Source organism: Drosophila busckii, chromosome 3R, assembly GCF_011750605.1.
Source record: "Drosophila busckii strain San Diego stock center, stock number 13000-0081.31 chromosome 3R, ASM1175060v1, whole genome shotgun sequence".
Lineage (NCBI taxonomy): Eukaryota > Metazoa > Arthropoda > Insecta > Diptera > Drosophilidae > Drosophila > Drosophila busckii.
In genome coordinates this window covers 4,355,037-4,376,852 of record NC_046607.1, presented here as the reverse complement: position 1 = coordinate 4,376,852, position 21,816 = coordinate 4,355,037, and the positions used below count along the sequence as shown (strand labels likewise).

At 37.9% G+C, this 21,816-nt stretch overlaps 2 protein-coding genes across 9 annotated transcripts in view; both read right to left on the bottom strand.

Annotated features, from left to right (window-relative positions):
* LOC108603188 (putative transcription factor capicua) overlaps nt 1-5,307 on the bottom strand; it is a 36,735-nt gene extending 31,428 nt beyond the window's left edge. For all 6 annotated transcript variants that reach the window (XM_033294144.1, XM_033294146.1, XM_017991754.2 and 3 more), the window contains exon 1: nt 5,211-5,307. The gene's annotated coding sequence lies outside the window, so the exon portion shown is untranslated. The remainder of the gene's footprint in view (nt 1-5,210) is intronic.
* A 6,367-nt stretch (nt 5,308-11,674) lies between these two features.
* The window catches only part of LOC108603728 (neuroligin-4, X-linked), a 34,397-nt gene continuing 24,255 nt past the window's right edge, over nt 11,675-21,816 (bottom strand). For 2 of the 3 annotated variants that reach the window (XM_017992771.1, XM_017992773.1), the window contains 2 exons: nt 17,105-17,573; nt 11,686-11,767 (listed from right to left, as the gene is read on the bottom strand). In XM_017992771.1, the coding sequence (XP_017848260.1) occupies nt 17,146-17,573 (428 nt within the window). In that variant the 3' untranslated portion in view covers nt 11,686-11,767; nt 17,105-17,145. Of the gene's footprint in view, nt 11,768-17,104; nt 17,574-21,816 lie in introns of all 3 variants that reach the window. The other variant, XM_017992772.1, reaches the window with a different exon arrangement.

Here is a 21,816-nt window from a genome sequence, read left to right as displayed (position 1 = left end):
CAAACCAGTTCTAGGAAACACACCAAATTTCATAATTTATGATTTTGCTGAACAAACATTCAATGATTTTTTTTTTGGCGTGTGAGCCGGCGTTTCAAACACGTTTTTATTTTTTATAGACACATATGTAGCTTATTTAAAATTAGCTAAAAATTGCAAATGCAGCTGAGATTTCAAGTCGCTGAGAGAGAAAGTTGAGTGGAGAGCAAATGTAATGCAGCAAATGCTAATGAGGGCGCTTAGTCATCATTATGAGGGTTGGGGGCAGGCATAAGGAAAGGCGATTAAAAATAGGCGCGACGTTATTTATGTATGTACACGCTAGAAAAAGATGGCAGATAAAACAAAAACGAAAAGCCACAGCTGAGCTGATACTGAAAATATGTTGACCAGTGCCGCCTCAAAGTGTTAGAGAGTTGAAGTCGCTTTTTTTTTTTTATTTAGACAAAGAACAGCCTTTGTGCAAACACAAAACATGAGGCGATCGCATTAGAGGCAGACAGACAGCCAAAGAGCGAAAGAGAGAGACACACTCTGTGGTTTGTAGCAACTTTTTGTTTCCTTCTTGAATATTCCGGTTCTGGCCGCCTTATGGATGAAGTGAGAGCGCAAGAGCAAGAGCAAGAGCGAGATCTCCAAGCACAGACGGTGGTAATTAATGATCCCAAAAAAAGGCTGACAGAGCAGCCAGCCAAGAGCTTCGCATGTATCTGAAGTTAAAAGTTTGCTTGGCATACTAAATGCTTTACAGGTGGTGGTGGTGGGGATTAGGGTCAACTTAACATGAAGCGTAGGGAACTGAAAGATGCGTGTATAAGCAGTCACAAATTATAAGCTTAAAAACGAAAGGAAACACAAAATAGACGCAACTATTGTTGATCGAAATGCATAAGATTAAAAAATTGTTGCTCATCAATAAAAAAAAAAAGGTTTATAACTTGGCTAAGTTTCACTTTTACACATAAATTCAAATTAAATACAGCTTAAATTTATTAAATAATAAATAACAATGTTATTTAAAAAAAAAAGCTTTAAATTTAGTTAAGTTGCAGTGTAAAAAGCGAACAAACAAACTCCGCAGACTTTGCAAACTGAATGAGCATAAGCGAGCGAAAGAGAGCGCAGCAGTTTGTGTGAGCGAGAGCGCGCATAAGAAGTTGTACTACAACTCGTTGGCTGTAGTTATTTGTAGAATGCTGTGGCTGTGGCAAGTCTACAGCAGCAAGTTACATGGACTCCAACAACAGCAACAACAACAACAACAACAACAATTTAAAAATAAGAACAACAGCAGCAACTAACGCAACGTTTATATGTATTTATGTATGTGTGTGGAACCGGTTAAAACCTAGCATGTGTAAATAAATGTACATGCATGTGTATGTACGTATTGTATGTTTGTATGTGTGCAGCACAAAAATAAATACAAACAAAATGACCAAAAGGCAACACAACAGGCAGACGAAACGTAGAAGAAAAGCCTACAGCCCCCGCTAGCAACAACAACAACAACAAAATAATCGCTGCCAGCGTCACACACACACACATGCGCCAGCATACCTTAGCAACATGCATATATGTATATATACATACATATAGTATTTAATCGCGCTACCTCTTTTTTTTTGTTGTTCATATTCTTGAACTTCAAAAATAAGAAATTGAACAAAAAACCAACATAAAATAATAAAAAACAATATGTATATATGTATGTATAAGCGGCGAGACATTGTCGGCAGCCAAGCTGTCAGACAGCTACTGGTGTTAAACGTAGTACATACTATAGTCTGTGTAGTAACACACACACACATGCAAGTATATATACAATGCTGCGTATACGCGACGCTGCTGCTTATCGAGTTGAGTTTTTTGTTGTTGTTGTTATTGCTGCTGCTGCTGCTGCAGCTAATGCTCAATAACAGAGTCTTGCCATCCTGTGTTGATTATTTGATGAGAGATCCAAAGCTACGCTGCTGCTGCTGCACTTGAGTCCCCACCCCAAGAGCTGGAGCGCTCGTTTTGCTAAAGAAATTGCCAATGATATACAACAGGCAAGAGAGCCAGACATACAAACATGTGACGACTTATCAGATACACTTTATGCAGCTTATGGCTTTAAAGCTGTGCTGTAGTGTTGAGCCATCAAATAAGCAAAAAAGCTAAATTAAGTTAGCTGCTACTTCAGCTTGCAACTTGCTAGCCCAAGCGTATGAATTTTGTTTATTTATAAAGAGCTAACAATTAATTTTTATTAAGAGCCAAGCATATGAAAGCATACTAAATTGTATGTAATATTTGATATATTTTTGAAACTGCAGTTTTATTTGATTTCACGTTATACGTTACTTTATACGAAAAAAGTTCGAAATCGAAATAAAACAAAACTTTTATATGCTTGTGCTTATAAAATATTTTATTAAAATTGCAAATAGTTTTATATATTAGAATAAGCTTTATTTATATGCTAGATTTAAAGTTGAAAGCTATTTGCAAATTTTTTAAGCTATGCGTCAACACTGCTTCATTTGGGCCTTGGCTGTAGCTCAAATTGCTTTCAATATTAAGTGTACCCCATTTAGTTAGCTCACTGATTCTTTAAGAATGCATCATTTAGTTGATTTACTGTCTGTCGCGTTGCCGTCTGTTGCTCTTGTCTCTTGTCTACGCTTTGCAGTGATCTTCGCTGCTGTTGGCCATATGATGCCCCGTTGGGCATTTGGACAACAAGCGCATTGAAGTTTTTATTTTTTCCTGCTATACAAAACACAGACACATGTATATATCTATATGTGTGTTTGTGTTTGTAACTAAGACCATTACAAATGCTTTTCTTTTCATTTTGTGTTTATATTTCGATCTTGGCAACGCTGTCTGTCTGGCATGCTCCACATGATCTTGGTTTGCTGCGGATTTAGGCAATTTCAAGTTTTTTTTTCGTTTTTGTTTTTGATGGATTGCTATTGAAGTTGTGTGTGTCTGCATATACAAACATATATATGTACATATATACAGCCATATGTTTATGTGTTAGCCGCTTATAAACAATGTGGCTATGCTTATGTAAAGACAAGTATTTAAAATCAGCTTTAAGCACACATTGTTTTCTATAATTTTTGTTTTCTTACAGTGCTTGCAATTGAGAAACTTACACCAAGCCAAAACTAAACGCACTTGTCCTACCATAAAAGGCTCAGCTTACTACACAAGCTACAAAAAATGCTAGAGAAACGTGCCTCGTATAATCATCAAGTTAATGAAAACTATATACGCTATATGTACATACAGTACTTTTTGTTAATAAATATTATGAATGTATTTATTAAATTTCATTTTCAAATTGTTGTTATTTTTAATCTCAATTAGTTGTTGTTTTATATAGGCAGCCAACGACATCGGCGATTGCGCCGAATGTCGCTATCGTGTCTAGCAATGTTATAGATGTACATACATATATATTCTTATGTATGTATGTCCATGTATAATCTTTCAGTGCATGTGCGCCAATTGTGTTTATGTGAAACAAACAGTTCAGATTTTGTTTGACGACGAGCTTCATTAAAAATTCCGAGAAACTCAACCATTGTTGAACGTTCTCCAATTACAATAAAATTACAAATGCAGTCAGAATGGAAAATAAAAAAATCCAATGGCAAAAATTAAATTCATAGCCATACATTTGAGGCTACAGAGAGAGCGAGAGCGCAACTTTTAGTTGATCAATTCATAGACAAGCTTTATTGTTTGTCAAACAATAACGCCTACACACACACATACATATATAGACAGCCACACAAGAGACTCAATCAACATAATTAATATAAAACGAGTAAACGAGACAAAAATAAACTTAAATAATAAATGTCAATTGAGCACGCTTTATTTTATGGCTGTTTTTGCATAAGTATTGTGTGTGTATATGTGTCTGTGTGACGAGTCTGTAAAGTGCGTTTAGTAATTTGCTGGTAATTATCACTCACACATACATACCCTTAAATGTAAATTAGGCAGCTTTTGCCTAGCTGAGGGGCAACTGTGAGGCCAGTGAAAGAGAGCAAGAGCGAGAGAGCGAACGTAAGCTGAAGTTGCGCTGAGCTGCAGTTGCAGCGCAGTAAGAGCGTGCTAATTACACAAGCAGTCACACACACACACACACACACATAAAGAATAGAACGAGCGTGTCGCACAGTGATGCGTGGGTGTGCGTTTCAATGATAATCGCACACTGTGACAGGAAATGCATTTTCTGATAATTTTTTTTTTACATTTTGTCTATTGTTTTTGTTGATGGCTTTGTTAAGCTAATTAATTTGATATTTATTATAATTTATCAATGAAAACTACTGAAAGTTTAAAATGACACTCCTAAAGTAGCTGGAAACTGCTGATATGATCAACACATATTACATATTCAATAATTTTAACAATAACTTGTCATATTAATTTAATAGTTAGTATTTCGGTAGCTGCTGGCGCTGCTCCTAAGCCTCATTTGCAATTCAGCAAATACGTGGTATGCGGTTTTATTATTTTTTTATTGTCACGGCAAAGTAGTCAAGCCGCTGTGGCTTTTGTCTTGTGCACAATATGTTGTGAAAATTCTATACTATAGTTTGCAGTAACAAAAGAGGCAAAAATTAGTATTGTCGGTATAATTTGTGTGTTAATACTGTAGTGGTCTTCACAACAGCAACAATAACAATACCATTGAGCAAAAAAAAATAAATAAAGGCTAGAACAGTCGAGTTCAAGCGGTGTCTCTCTCTCTCTCTCTCTCGCTCTTTCTAGTGGCCTGACCAGCAGCAACAACACAAAGTAGCTGGTGATATGGTCACTCTAATTTAGCCTGAGAGCAAAAGAGAGCACATCGCTTTGCACACATGCACAGCCAGCACACCACACATACACATAGATACATGAGTATGTCGCGTTATAGAGATGAATGAAGCGGGCTCTTGCCGTAAGAGCAAGTGGAAGTTAGAATACAAGTATGTGAGAGAGTGTGAGTGAGTGTGTGAGTAAGTGCGGTCTCTGTGTGTTGGTGAGTAAGAATTTTTGCTTTTTGAAAAACAAAGCGCAAGAAAATTTCCAATTGGCAAGCATACAACAAGAACAGGACACAGCAGCAGCAGCAACAGAACCATCAGCGAGAGTAAAAGAGAGCGCAACATACAAAAGAGAATAAAATGTAAATGAGAATTTGCACTGCTTACCGTTTTGCTTATTGACGTAGGCGTCCCGTATTTGTGTGTGTAGAATTTTTTGTTGTTGTTTCTTTTATTTTATTTTTTTTTTGTCACTTGTGTTATTATTTTTGCCCAGGGGCTGTTTGCGTTTTGATTTTTGTTATGCAAAATGGCATAGAATTATATATATATGTATGTTTTTGTACACACGCAGTACAAAATTTGTTATAAATTATTCTACTCTAAACACACCAGAGACTGCATACAAAACATGTGATAAATAAAATAGACTCGGTTGTATTAGTGATGTTTGTACACACATTTTAGTAATTTAAAATCAGCAGGCTCGTGAGTTTTTTTTATTTCCATGAAATTTTCTTGACTTGTCTCTGAATGCGCTGCGTGCTATTGCTGCTCGCGTAAACGGGAAAACAACACGGTTGCGACTGGCGCAGCGACCACTTTACCGTGAAAATTTTCATTCATTGAGGAAAATTCGAACGAACGACGAGCAAGCGAGCGACAACGACTGCGACGGCTACGACTCCATGTGACTATGTATATGTTTCTGATTGTGTGTGTGTGTGTGTTGGTGTGGCGGTCTCAAAACAGCGTTGCCAACTCAGCAGCGGCTAAATAAAATACTCCCGAAATGAGACAAACATTTCACTTGGCAATGTATGCAATTTGTTTTAAAATTAAATGTTGATCGTTTGATTGCTGAGCAGCGCCGCTGCTGTTTGCTCCCCCGCCCCACCTACAATTCACACACATACAACGACTATGCACATCATCATATACAGACGGCGCGACGACGGCACGTGTATGTGAGTTACGTTAATATGAGTGTATGTGTATGTATGTGCGTGTATATTTGTGCGCTTGTCGTTGGCACGCTCTCTTGCTCTCTCACACGCGCATTTAATATTTTTTCTCTGCCTCAATTCGTTTTTCTTGTTATTATTAAAACTATTTATTTATTCAATATTCTGAAATTACCCACTGTATTTAAATTTACAAGTCGGCTGTTTTTGCCCATTCACATTCACACATACACAACCGCAAATTACACATGAACCAAAAGCGTGTTACATTTTTCACTTGTTTTTCTCTTCTTCTCTCTTTATTATTGTCATTTATTCACGCTGGCTTTTGTTGCCAATACGCCTGCCAGCTATTAAATAATTGCTCAAGCAACTTGGCCAACACGAAAAATTAAATTGTTGCTAACGCCAACTCCACTCCCACACAAGCACACGCACGCATGTTCTTGTTTCACAGCTCGAACGTCTTTCCACTTTGACTACTCGACAAGAAAATGCACGTCCGCACGCTTCGACAACAAATTTTACAATAAAAAATAAAAATAAAAGATAAAAAACAAAAATAATACAGATTTACTGGCCAGTGTGCGAGGAGAAGTTCGAACAGTGTTAGAGCGAGAGATTCGAGTTCGAGTTCGCCTCACATGTATTATTACGAGGTGCGAGTGAATAGAGGCGATGTTCGAACTCTGTTAGAGCGCAAGGTCCGTGTTCGATTCCAGATTTTACTCGAGTTTCGTGAGATTTTGTGCCACTGCTATGAGCTTTTTTTCCGACATAATCATTTGTTATCGAAATGTAGAGCTACCAACCTGCTTGATTATGTTGTTATTCGGCGAACATATTGATATGATTTTAACTGGAAGCTTTTGTTGAATATAAACAACAATTTGTTGTTCAACTTTGGTAGATGCATAAGTTCAATGTAAATGAGCTTAATTGAAGAATACGTCTACTCAATTTAGCAAGGCGTTATATTGATATTTCACCAACAACAGGGCATAACATATATTTTATTTGACTAATAAATAGTTTGAATTGCTGGCTATGTGGTTTGTCCTTTTTTTAAACAACAATGTCCTTACATTATTGTAAAAGTCCGAAGGTGGAAAGCTTACATTTTGAAAGTTTTAGGAGTTGCCACTAAATCCAAGTATAAATCAGCTGTCTTTTAAATTTGCAGGTAAGGTAACACTGAAGCAAGAGTGCGGCAATTTTCAAATCAGAGTCAAATGGATTACCTACATTCTGATGACAAATGCTGTACAAACTTTTAAGTAAAATTTACTTTCTTTCTATTGATTATAAAAAGGATATACAATATATGAAGTTGTCGTATGCGTGCGGTTGCAGCACAGCATCAATCTCTTAACTTTCATAAAATTTTCACACATGATTCATGCAACTCATAAAAACCAATGTACATATATCAAATTTGCGCAAGAGTTTAGAAATATTAAACCGCTTATGTGACCCATACACCTGCTGCCAACGCATATATATTTCACACCACACACACACATACAGAAACTCCTATAACATAAATTACGCATACGTCATGTTAGCACATGACTGTTGTTACACTTGTTGTTCTGCTGTGTGCAATAACTTTTGACTTTTATGAGACTGAAAGTCAAAACAGCAAAAAAGTGGCTAGCCAAAGTCTATATGGAAAAGCCAGGTAAATGAATGGTTGCGGAAAGGTTTAATGAGTCTGAGAAAGTAAATTGAACGCATGTAACTGTAAATTGGATGAGACGAAGCGTATATGACAAATATTGTGCAGCATTTGGAGCACTCAAAGCAAAATATTTAAAGCCAAATGTGGTCATTTAATTGTTGAGCTACTAGCTGTTGCTATTTAATATAATAATCATAATTTGTTACACCTGTCATCAACTTTTTATGGGCTCTCGTTTACATAGCCAATGACAATATTCTGCTGCATAAAAAGTAATTTGTAAAATTTGCAACAATAAAACATTTAGCATACAAACAGGCAGCAAGTGTCACCCAGCGACACCTCCCCCACCCCCACCCCCACCCCATTTGACAAACCAGCGTTACACCCTTATGTATGTAACTAACGCCTTGGCCAAACACATTTTTCGCATTTAGTTTGCTATAAAAAGCGCACATTAAAAACTTATATGCTGCAGAACCGCAGCGGAGTGTGTAGGGGATGCGAATGGAAGAGGACGGAGGGTTGAACTCTTAGGGGTTTGCATTCGTACTTGGGGACTGAGCATTGTGTGTGGGTGGGTCTTGTGCTTATTAGTCGTAGTTGCCAGTGCTAATTTCATAGATTTAATGTGCGATATATTTACTAATTACTAACAGTTACGCCAGGTGGGGTGGGGGAGTAAACCAAGTTGAGCTATGCAAGCATTTAACTTAATTAGTTTTAGCTGTGTATCGTACAAATGGAATTTATTTTTCATCATAGCCAAATGCGAGCGGTGAGAAAAATAATGCACCTGTTACAAAGCTGTAAATTTAAAGCACTTGCAAGTAAGCGTAGGTTTTAGCTATTAAAATATTAAAAATAAATATATAAATCTTTTTGTACTGGCCACGCGTTTTTTCTACAATTTAAATAAAAGCATTTCTGCTACATTAAATATTCAGTTGTATTTTGATTTGATGCGAGCACACAAAACAGTAAAATTAAAATATATTGGTGATAATCCAAGGGTATTGGTTAGTCCAGCTGTTCTTCTGCTTTAAATTGCAATTATTTTTATGTTTTTAAAGCAGAAGTAATCAAGCTAATTAATGACTATAAAATAAGAGAGAAAACCAAATAAATGTACATATAATTTAATGATGTTGCTGAGAGGCAACAGCAGCATTAAAAATAGCAAAAACAACTTGAAAGTTGTTGCCAGTGCGTACGAGAATGGTTTAACATTTTTCAAGTGTGTTTAATTTTAAATTAATTATGCCTGCAAGGAGCGTTCTACGTGCGTGTGAACCACACACATACACAGACTAACACACACAAACACACACACTGTTACACAATTTAAATAATGAAATTTGCGCATAAAACTTTTGCTTTGGTAAAAGCCAAAGTTTGTCAAAAAAAAAGAGAAACAACAACAACAAGAAGCAAAAAACACAATGTTACAACAAAATGTTTGTCGTCTCTTTAGTCGCGTTGCATGCAACAGCAACAGCAACAGCAATAGTAACAGCAACAACAACAACTCAAACAAGCAAGCGGATAACGTGCAACGGGGTGGCAAAGACATCAGGCAACGGCCAGAGCAATAACAACAACAACAACAACAACAACGAAAACAACAACAACAACACCAACAGTTGATGCTGCTGTTGGCCAGCGGGCTTTTTTTGTATGCTGTTGTATTGCATATTTTTTATTTTTATTTTGTTTTATTTGTTGGCAAGTTAATTGGAATAGTTTTTGCCCAGAGCAAAGGACGTGTGGTGTAGTGTGGTGCTGTGTGGTGTGGGCGTGGTGTGTGCAGCTTGATAGTTAATATATGCAAATGCATTTTCATGCCACTGTTGTTTTCGTTGCCCTTGTTGTTGCTGAGCCGCGAGCAAGGCTGTGTGCTCAGCAAGCAGCTCAATAATAATTTTAGTGCCCCAACGCGCAACAGCCTTGAAATAGCGCGCTGTTGAGCTTTTAAACTATCCGAAAGAGAGAGAGAAAGAGAGCTCCACCCCCACCGAAAAATCACTCCAAGCTTCAGCTGAACGCTGAGCTGGAACGCATGTGAGCAAATACAGCCTGACAGCATTTTATTGGGCGCATAAAATTTTATTTAATAACCGCTGCATGCTGAGTACGAACCGCTGCGAGTCCGACCATAAAAAGCAGCCATTAAAATTGCAAAAACCCAAAAGTGTGGCAGAATTATAACTGCAAATGAACGCCGGTTGTACTGAAGCTGAAATACTCTCTCAATGGCAACAGTTAGCAATTAAATCGAAATTGTTAAACAAAATTTTATGCTTGTTGTTGTACTTTTAGCTAAAAAGCAAATCTTTTTGTTTTTATTTTAGCCATGTTCATAGAACTTTAAGCTAGAGTATTTAAGCTTATAATCACAGACATTTAGATTGAAATAAAGCGGCAGCTCTCTCTCTCTCTCTCTCTCCAGCATCAGCCTATGTTTGGGATAAAGTCTTTATTAGCTGTTCATTGCATCGCTCTGAGCCATAAATTGATGCAAATAAAGACATCACAGCCTAAAATTTATATAATGATTTATGCTAATTAAATTGAAATTAAAGAGTTTGAGTTTCCATTTAATAAATTTGTTTGTTTTATTTTCGTTTTAGTCAGTTTTGCTGTTTTATATTCGGTTTGTTTCACTTTGTTATATATTTTTATTATTATTATATTTAGCTTAATATTAATTTTTATTTATTTATTTTTTAACTAGACGATTATAAATTTGTTTGTCTTAAATATTCTCAATATGTTTTCAATTTGATCATTAACAACTCAGCTGAAATCAAAAACAAATTAAGCTCGACTGAAACTTTTGTCAAACAATTAAATAACTTTGTTCAAACAATTATTGTGTGGCATTTACATAAAGTAAATTTAACATAGATATAAATAATAAATATATTAAGTGTTGATTTATAATTAATTCACAATGCTTTAGTTTTTCCTTTTTATTTGAGCATACATTTTGAGTATTGAAATGTTTTTACTTGAAGTAAATAATACCACATTGTTTAAAGTTTTTTGTTTAATTTTTTATTAAGCTTAAGTGCTCGTTTCTTTATAGTTCAATGCTTAACTAATGCGTGTGTGTGTGTATATACAAAATGCCAATTGATTTAACACTTGCAATTCGTTTTTATAGATATTTCTTCACTGGATTAAATATTCTTACTTATAGTACAACTTTAGAATTCCATTTATGAACTATGGCTTGCTAAATGCTTAGAAAAAATCTGTGTGCTACACTTAACATACAATATGCTTAAATGCTTTGCTATTTATATATATGTATATATATTTACTATATAGTTCACAACAGATCTAGATATTAATAACTAAACGCTGACATTCAACTAACCATTTTATGTACAGAGAGGCTTAAGAGTCTACCGAGAATTTGTTCACTACCATGCGCTGCTAAATATTTGAAATATTTCTTTCTCAATTATTAAATGTTTAATGCTTAAGTCTAGAACAGAGATTAGGTGCAGTCTAGTAGTTTACGAGTACGAGTACTTTCGGGGGCTCAATCCGAGAAGTTCTTCTCGTCCGAGAAGCGCACATGATGCTGCTGTTTAAGGCGAGAACCAGAACCAGAACCAGAACCATTTGGTTTTGCATTTGCATTTGCATTGCGTTGTTTCAACGCCGCCATTTTCACAATTCCGTTGCCGTTGCCACTGTTGCCACTTCCGCTGGCATTGGCATTTCCGTTTGGCAGCGTTGGCGACATTGTTGCCGATGTCGTCGTGGATGTGGGCGACGATGAGTTCGTCCATTGCTCATCACAGGAGCAATAGCCGCGCGCCCCATCGCCGCCCTCCAGCGCTAGTGCGTGCATTTCCCGCCTGAATTTCAGTTTCTTTAGCTGCAGCTTGTGGTCAGTGGGCGCGGCAGCAACTTGACCAACAAGCTGGCTGCTGTTGCTGCTGCTGCTGCATCTGGTTTCATCTATGGCATTGAGTTGGCTGTCATCGTGGACACTCTGCTGCTGCTGTAATTGCTTCAGTGCATAGAATTCCTCGGGCATTTCAGCGCGAAGCGTTTCTATGGAGCTGTAAAACAAGAAATTTAAATAAATTATAAATAACAAACTTTAAAGTATACGACAAATGTAAAGTTTTGAGTTATCGACTGAGCAGCTGCTAAGCTAATTTCGCGCGGTTTTAGCTTAAGCTGCTGCCCATCAAAGTTTACGATGCGTGTTTATGCAGCAAAGTTGCCTGCCACGCCCACTTACGAGGCGCCTGTGTGCATCTGTATCTGCCAACTAGCCCATTTGGCATTGCCGTTTTGCATTGCATACTTCATTGCGCTCTGTTGGCATTTTCCATTATGCTATTGTGCTTAGTTTTAAAACTCAGTGCACTGCTCACACTATATACGATATATATGTATGTGAAAGCTTTAGCTTTCGCGCTGCTTGCCACCTGCCACCCATCAGCTGTATGCATATAATATATAACTTTGTGTTGCATTTTCTTCATTTTTTTTTGTATGTGCGTGCTCATTTTTGCTCTACTGTAAACTCGGTTTGTGCTTGGTCGCGAGAAATTTATGCAAAGAAAGCGAAAAGTGCAAACTAAAGTGCAGCTGCAAAATGCGCGTCTGCCTTTTGTTTTGCCACGCTGTCAGAGTCTCTGGCATCTTGGCAGGCGGTGCCACCAACAGCAGCAGCAGCAGCAGCAGCAACGCAACACTAACCCCGCCAGGCGTACAGTTGAGCGCGCAATTTCGGCGCAGATTGCCAGCAGGGGAGAGCGTAAGGCAAGGCAGGGCAAGGCAACATAATGTGGTCGCGCTTAGACTTGACTGCCTGCCTGCCTGCCAAGGGCTCAGCAATGTTTTTAATGCAAATCGCAGCTACAATGTGTGCAAACTTGCTAGAAACCTCGCTCACCAATCTAGCCTTGCACATGTGTATGTGTGTGTGTGCTTGTGTGTGTGTGTGGGCCAACATTAGCGTATTACGCGCATGTTTGTGCTGCCACTTTGCATATCTGAGACGAAAAGTTGGCAAATCCAAGTTTTTTTTTCCAAGCCAATCTTGACAATTGTATACAAAACTTATTAATTAACAATACACATGTATTCAAAGCAATTAAAGTGCAAAGCGTGCAACGCCTGCTTTAATTTTTAAGCTCAACTGGCTTTAACTATGTTTGTTTGCCATTGATAACAGTTAAAGTTTTAAATTACAAACATTGCACGCTGCATTAAAAGCTTAAACATGTAAATCATTTAAATATAGTGTTGGCTGTTTATTTTTATTTTAAGGGTGAGCTGCACTTCTGATTAAATTACAATTATTTTCGGCTGTACTCAATAAGTAATACGATTACAAATAATTAAAAAATAATGCGGATTTATGTGCGATTATTTAAAGGCAATAAGCTTTGCTGAAAGTGTTCTACATAGTGCTCTAAATCTGTTTAATGATAAAAAAAACTAAATTACTAACATTAAATCTGAACAATTTGTTGCTAAGCCAGTTGGCAAAATATAATTCTAATCTAATTACTTACACTCAATCAATTTATTAAACTAGTTTAACCAAGTGAGTGTATAAAAGATTATTATTTAATTATTTAAAATGCAACTTGCCTGAAATTTGTATTCAAACCTTTGCCTTAAAATTTCTTTTAATGTTTTGAATACAAAAAGTCAATAATAATTAGTTACTGAAAATTTATCCCTTAGGCATCATTACGATTTCTATTACTATTGCCAAAATTAAATTAAATGATAATTAAACTAAGCTTAAGAGCTATGATTAAATTACAATTTAACTAATATAAATTCCACGTTAACTGCACAAAATTTTCGCACAGTGTGGTGGGCTATCAATTACTTTGAATGCAAAATATGTCGCCATATTTTCTAAACATCCTCAAATAAATTTTGCAGCATTTTGACGGTATTTTAAGCTGAAATATGAGTGGCAAGCAAAAGTTGACAAGTTTTGAGCTGGAAATGCGGTGAAAACTTTATGTAATTTAGTTAAAAATACATGAGCATGCACACACAGATACGAACACACACACACACACACACATACAGACAAACTGCATACATAGTTAAACACACACTTGTGTAATAAACGTGTTGTGTAATTAGTGCAAAAGTTTCTGCAGCATATTTGCCAACACGCGAGGCATTAAAGTGTGTGGAGGAGATTAAGAAAACTGTTGCTGGGTTTTACAACTGGACTTTTTGGCTTAGTTATATAATTAAAGTGGGCACTTAAAGTTTACAACAAAATGTGTTAATAAATTATAAGCTACGGCCCGAAGCGCTTTAAACAATATCATATAACAATTTAGCAAAGGCAGCAGTCAAGGCATTTAAGCTGCACAAACAAATTTTAATTAGTTTCTTGCCATTCCAATCAGCAAGTTTTATACACTTGTAAATCTTTTGTTATATAACACAATGAATGTTTTTGACCTATTTTGCTGTAGCCAAACATAAAAAAAGAGGAAATATTACTTTGCTGTTGCTGCTGCTGCTGAGATTCAGTAAGCTTTTGATCATAATTTTAAACTGTGTAAAAAGAAAAAAATATCAGGGACCGTAATCATTATAAGTTTTATTTTAAAAATTACGTTATACTGATTATATGTTGATTTTTAAGATTTTTCTCACCAATAATGATTAATTTTGATTAATTTTACTAACTTATAAAATTATTATTTATTGGCCTTGCATGACCAAACAGATTATTTATGATTTTTATTTTTTTTCGTCAAAATAAATGTGTCAACCAGTTTACTTATTATTCTTTGTCACATGTCTTTTATACACATCTAAAGGATAATTTTTTTTAATTTTTGCCCACTAAGCTGTTTAGCTCTTAAAATTAGAAAAAATCAATTATTAGGCGTTATTTAGCTTGCGCTCGAAATGCCATACAGGATGTTGTCCTTGTTTGCATGTTCTTGCAATTTTATCCCTTCGGAATGCAACAAAGGAATATATCAGATAATTTTATGAAATACAGAGTGTAGTAGTTGCAATTTTAAGCGAGAATTACAGTTTAGTTATCATAAATGGTATTTTATGAATATTCTGTTTGCATCCAGGGATAAGATAGCAAGGACATGCAAACAAGGACATACATCCTGTATGTGGGCATTTGAGTCGCTAGCCTGAGATGCCTAATAATTGATTTTTTCTAATTTTCAGAGGGGCGGAAGGTGGGCGTGGCAAAATTATAAAAAAATTGATCCTTTAGATGTGTTATAAAAGGACATGTGACAAAGATTGGAAAAGCTTTAATAATTAGGCTGTAATCAAACAGTGAGTTTTATTTTGGAAAATAAACTCGATTTTTTTCAATTGAATTGCAATTTACAAGCTGCGCCGCAATTTAACTGTGATTGTCAAGTAAATTAATCAAAATTACATCATTATTGTGAGGAAATCATAAAATCGAAAGAGTTGCAAATCATGGTGAATATGCATAGATTATACAAAAAGGATTAATATGACGTTATCCTTTTTTTTCTATGTCGATTTCAAGTGAATGATTTTTTCATTTGAAATTCGCGACAGTAATCATTATTTACGGTCCCTGAAAAATATGCAAAATTATTGTTCATTGCGCTTTTAACACATATACACTTCGGCAGCCAGCCAGCTCACTACTATAGCCTGTATCTTATGTTATATATGTGTATGTGTATGTGAAGCAGGTGTACATTTACATAAAGGTTGCCACTTGCCACTTGCTGCTGTTGCTGCTGCTTTTGCCTTTTACTTTTAGTGGCGAAAATTGCATTTTTTTGTACACACAGCGCCACGAGCGCACAAATGTTAATCAGCTAAAAGTCAGCAAGGTGTTGGGCAGCAGCAACAAAAAAATGATAAAAAAAATGAAAGAAATGCAAATTTAATTGTATGCCAACTGAATTAATGTGCTGCCCACACATACTATGGGACGCAACCCGCAAAAACTTTTCCAACCCGTAGCCGTAGCCGTAGTACTTTACTTAACTCAAAGTGGCTACAAGTGGACAGCGGGCGGTTTGTCTTGGCCATAGAGCAGCTATCGCTAGCTGCATGAGTTCACATTTCAAATCTGTTGCCACTTTGAACGCTACAAGTTTGTTGCGGTTACAGTTGTTGTTGTTGTTGCTGCTGCTGCTGTTTGAGGTTTGTGTGCTTAGGTAAATTTTCGTCTTTGACAACATATGCTTGGGGGCTTAGTTATTAACTCTGGGGCAAATCGTGACTGTCCAGCAGCAAATTTAATTACTTTTTACACTATGTATTGTGCTGCAAACAAAATTACATTACACCAAATTATGCAGCGCTGCAGCTGAAAATTTGCGCACATAAATTAGCAAACTCATTGTTTAAGAGCTGCGCTTAAAGTCGCAGCTGTGTATTTGTCTAAAGCGCTGGGGCTTTGTGCATTTTTTCATGTCAGCAGCGCACACAAGTCCTTTATATCATTTTGTCGCACACATTTTTTATGGCCACATGTTTGACATGCCGTTTATTATTTGTGATCAGCAATGTGCGGACATATTTCATTTTTTACCTTTTTTGATGACCTTCTTTTCTGAAGCGAAGGCTTGACATTTTTGTCATGTTAAGTTATTTAAAGCAAGCATACATTTTTAAATTATTATTAAATTGTAAATATGGCGACGCATGCCACTTATGCAACATATTTGGTGGCGGCTTTAAAGAAGTTGCAGCCACCAAGCAGCTGGTGCGATATACTGGAGTTGGCATTGCAGCAAATTAACTGCAATTGGCGTTATAAGTATTGCTCTAAACAATTGCTGAAAGCGCTGCAAGTGGGTCTTAGATTTGGCATAATACGCAACCAGGCTGACAAATATTATCTGTACGAATATGCGCAGCTAAATGCGCAAGGCGAGCTGAGCTATGAGTTCAAAGCGTTGTCGTCGTCGAGCTGTGAGGCAAGCGAAAGTGACACAGCAACAGACTCGCAGCTCACAAGCTGCAGCAGCGAATCAGAGCAGTTGCAACAAGCTACGTATGCCACATATTTAGTTGCTGCTATGGAAAAACTGGCAGAGCCCAGCTGTAGTGATGAAATCATTGAGCTGGCATTGCAGCTAATGAACTGCAAGTGGAGACTAAAATATTGCACACAGCAGTTGTACAAAGCTTTGGAGCTGGGACTGCGTTTTGGCATAATACGTCAAGTAAATGGTTTGTTTTATCTTTATGAGCATGCCAGCAAGCATTCAACCAACCTAGTGTGCTCAACTCCTATTAAAGCAAGCAACTTTCATTAAATAGCAGTTGCATATGTCAAAGGGACTGATTGACAAGCAATAAAGTCGAAACTTTCATTTTGTTGGGCTGCCAATTTTGTTTTTTTTAATTAATTTAAGCAATTTGCTTGCACCTACCCTGTTGATGACTATAAGTCCAACTCAAAGACCGATACCTATCAGACACGCATCTCATCAATGGCCGCCTGTGGCACTTGCTGTTGTTGCTGCTGCTGCTGCTGCTGTTGATGTTGCACTGCAGTTGAGCTCATGCTTAGGCTTTCGCCATGAGCGTGCGTTATATGGCCATGGGCATGGGCAGCATGTGTATGGCCCTTGGATGAGCTGGGGGCGCTGCTGACACCGCTGCTGCTGCTGCCGCCCGATGGTGTCTGATCCAGCAGCATGTTGCCGCCGCCGGGCATGGAGCTGTTGCTGCTGTTCGTCGCTGATGTTGTCGACGAGGCTGTGCGCAGCGGTGGGCGTGGTCCGCGTATATGATGAGACTGCATGCCAGTCAAAACAGCGCCATTGGCTTGATGTTTGCTATTCTGTTGCTGTTGTTGCTGCTGCTGCTGCTGCTGATGCTGTTGATATTGTTGTAGCTCTGCAATGAGTATGAAGATATAAGTATGTTTAAGTAGTTGTATATACATAAGCTACTTATAACAATATGCATATGTCGGCATATTAACAACAGGCAAAAGTTTATTGACAGCAACCACAACAAAAGTCAATTGGTAAACAGCAATGCCAAACATTAAGCAGCCAACAGCAGCATCAGCAGCAGCATCAGCAACAGCAGCATCATCAACAGCAACAATATTTGTGCTCATTTTTTATGCTATTGCCATACAATATGCATTGTTGCTGCTGCAGTTGCTGTCGCGCTGTCGCTATTACGACTTTCAATGTTCATCCTTCAAAATAGCGCAACTGCGCGCAGTTATTGACGCAACTAATATTTTGATGTTTTCGCTTGCCCTACAACCGCAAACGACACATAATATGACAAACCGCATGTGCATTGTTGTTGTTGTTCTTGTTGTTGTCATAAGTTAGCTTGTTTTGTAAATAAAATGCTGCGTTATTGCCTGTGAAAGTGTCAGGCCATATGACACATCGTTTATTATAAATGTAAATAGTTTGACTAAGCTTATAGAGAGACTGTAGTCAAAGCAAAAATTATAGCACTGCACTTGACCTTTGAGCTTGCTTTCATAGCAAGCTACTTAGCTTTATGCTGGGTAAAGTCTTTTCAAATTTGTTCAGTTGCTAAGCTCAAAGGCAGCTCTAGTGGTGGCTTAAATGCATAATAAAGTGGTTGAGCTGGTCAAAAGGAAGTGCTCATGTGTAATTTGGGCCTCACAGCACAATGGCTGCATATGAAATTAACAACGTTGCGTATGCGTAATGTGATCCTTGTGTGTGTGTCTCTCTCTCTCTCTCTCTCTCTCTCTCTGAATGTGGATGCAATAAATTTGCAATTTCCATGCAATTTACGTTAGTTTTTAACTTATTTTTGGGCATTGGCTGCAGCATAGAAATCTAATTTATATGCACATCACTTATACGCAATGTTGTACAAATGCATAAGCGACCACCCGCATGCAATTACAATGCAAATGCTGTAACAAATGCCCCTAATAGTGAAATGCACAAATATTATGCTACTCACTGCATACACACACACACGCACACACATAGACACACACACGCAGACACTATTGAATGCAAATCAAATGCAGCTGTAAGCGCTACAGATTGAAAGAAAAAAAGTAAAAATTGCTAGAAATTATGTGCTTACATTTTAGCCAAATCCGTTGAACGGATGTTGATTAGTATGAAATGACAAGGCCGGAAATGCAGCTATATAACGCATAACGCTGCAGCGACGGCGGCAGCAGCAGCAGCAGCAAAATTATGGGCTTTGTGGCAAGTTGCAGTTGCAGGCAGCGGCGGCTTGACCACAACCCACAGCACTGAGGCAATAGCCATGTGGCATTTGCGGATTTGCTCGACTGTCCGCAGCTAAGTGGCCCAACACAAGTGCACTCAATTGTGCACTGACTGCCACTGGGACTCTATATGTGTTTGTGTGTGTGCGTGCGTAGTGCATTAATGAGTTTTGTCGAGTTTATTGCACAATTGTGCAGGCGCCTGTTTTTTATACGTTGACATTTGCTGCTGTTGTTGCTGCTGCTGCTGCTGCTGCTATCATCTGATCACAAAAAGCAAAGCGTTGAGTCAATGCAGCTTCAATTGCCTGTACGTGCAATTTATGGTCGAGTGTGGGGTTCGCAGCTGTGCTTAATGAGCAAGCATTTAATCGCATTAATTTAATAGTTTTTGCAACACAAGTCGAGCAGCTAATGCTTAACAAATTAAGTCACATTTAAATAAACTGCCAAAGCGCAAGCAAAGCAAATTTAACTCGTAATTTGTTTAAGCAAATGGTTATAAATGTGTTTATGCCACGCCAGATTTGCATGCAATTTAAAGCATTTCAATCAAACATAAATCACAGCCAGGTAAACTGTTAGTTAAGCTGACCTTAGACTCGAGCTCAATCGCAAAAGGCTGCAGACAAAATTGTGCGTTGTAAATCAGCAAAGGATAGCGAAGCAGCAACAGCATAAAAAGTCTATTTTTCAGAATTGCACTGCGAGCGAGCAAGCAAGCAGTTAAATTTATGTGCGTCTATTTAGCATTGAGCGTGCACGAGCGAGCAAAAATTAAGTATACGCAGCATAAGCACTGCCAAAACACTCACGTGTGTGTGTGGGCAGCACAATTAAATTGGATTTATGGCGCGCGTGATTGCAAAATAAAGTCAGCATGCATACAAATCCAAAATAGTCAGAGATCAAGCTTGCTGTACATACACTGAGAGGATATAAGAAAAATGGTTGTTCAACTTTTTTGTGAGCATACGGAAATCGTACCTTGTTTGTCATGTCATCAATAAGCGCAGCGCCCGTTTGCTTGCCGCCCCCCCCAGAGCAGTTGGAGTAAAAGCAAATTGAATGAGCATATTAAAAAAAAAAAAAAACAGAACGCAGCAGCAAGTGGAGAAATAATAAAGTAAAGCAAACCAAAGTAAAGTAAAGCAAAGTAAAGTAAAGCGTAAGCTGAGCGAAAATAATATAACGTATACGTTGTTGCAAGCAAGCATGTGCCAAGAGGAAATGATGATGGCAGTCAGCACGCCCAGCTGGACATATATTTCAGCTAAAAGCAGAGTGAGAGCACTGAGGCGCATCAATGAAATATTTATGGGTGCGACCAACTCGATTTATGTACGCTGGCTCTACAACTACAACTACAACTCGGGCGAGAATTGAAAAAATATATTTATTAGCTGTATTAGCTGCGCGCGTGTAGCAGCAGCAGCAGCAGCAGCAGCAGCTCGCTGTCTTTAAGTTATGCGCTTATTAAAGCTTAAATCACAGCCAATACAAAGTGCCTCTTGTGTAGTTTTATTTGCCTTGACGAAAGGATTTACTATCGTAAGCTTTGCGCTAAGCAAACCAATTTTATTTGTCAGCCCATGTTAAAGCTGACCCCAACACGCCAGCGAAAGTGACCACATAGCCAAGGCAATAAAATAATATTGTCTTATCTAACTAGCTGCGCAATGCACAACAACAAAAGGGGCCAAGTGACATTTGTATGCCCGCCTGGCTGCTGGTTGCGAAATCATCAAAGCGAAGTCCAAATAATAAAACTAAAGAAAGCGGCGAGTGCTAACAACAGCAGCCACAATGCGACAGCAACACAACTACAGTATCGATGTGGTAACCCCCCCACCACTCCGCTACCAACAAAAAGAAAAAAAAGAAAACAGCAAGAAAATTTGTTCATGTTGGGCCCACAGGATTGAAGGCAAACATATGCTGTTGTCATAGCCATAAATAAAGCCAAGTTGCTGCGCCTGAATGAAACAGCGATAGTTTATCTCTTTGTCTGTCTGCCTGTCTGTCTGTCTGTCTGTGGGCAAATAGATTTTTCATCATTTTTGGTTAGTCTAGTACAAATATACAAACAAAGTCGCATACATGGCGTATGTGTAATAAACGCTGTGTGCTGAAATTTCAATAATAACATTTGTATGAAGCTGTTTATGTTCAGTTGCTGGTTGTCTGTTTTTGGTCCTGTGGTTGCTGCTGCTGCTACCCATGGTGACAATGTGGATGACAATCACGTCACGTCAAGCGCTCTCTCGCTCTCTTGCTCTCTTGCTCTCTCGCTCTCTCGCTCTCTTGCTCTCTTGCTCTCTCGCTCTCTCGCTCTCTCAGTTGTACTTGCTTGTACTTGGGCTTAGCAGGCGAGTCGCGTTTGCCTTTTGTTTGCTGCTTTATTTTTATTATATTCAACGGCCCACACACACACACATGCGAGCACACAGACATATACACATGTCAGCAAAAATCGTTTACGCTTCATTGTTTTACTCAATTTGGTTGATTTTTGCTGTTGGCTTTGCCTTTTTTGAGACTTTTTGCTGCTTTTTTTGAAACGTATTAGCTGTATTTTTTGCGCTGTTGTGTGTGTTGCCACGTTTCAAATGAATTGAAAAATAGCGCAATACAAATATGAAATAGCCTGATAGATCCCCGCTTTGTGTGCTTAACTCGAACTGGCGGCTGCCTCCGCATTGGCCAAAATGATTAAAGGCCAAACGGCTGACTGCAGCATTATATCGATTTTGTGGGGCTTTGTATTAAGTCTCTAATCAACAAGGCTTGCCAAAAAAAATTCGAACAAATTTCGCTGGCATAATGCAGCAGCAGCAGCAGCACCAAATGTTCAATGGCCCCAAAAATGAAAGTAGGTAATATTTGTCGAAC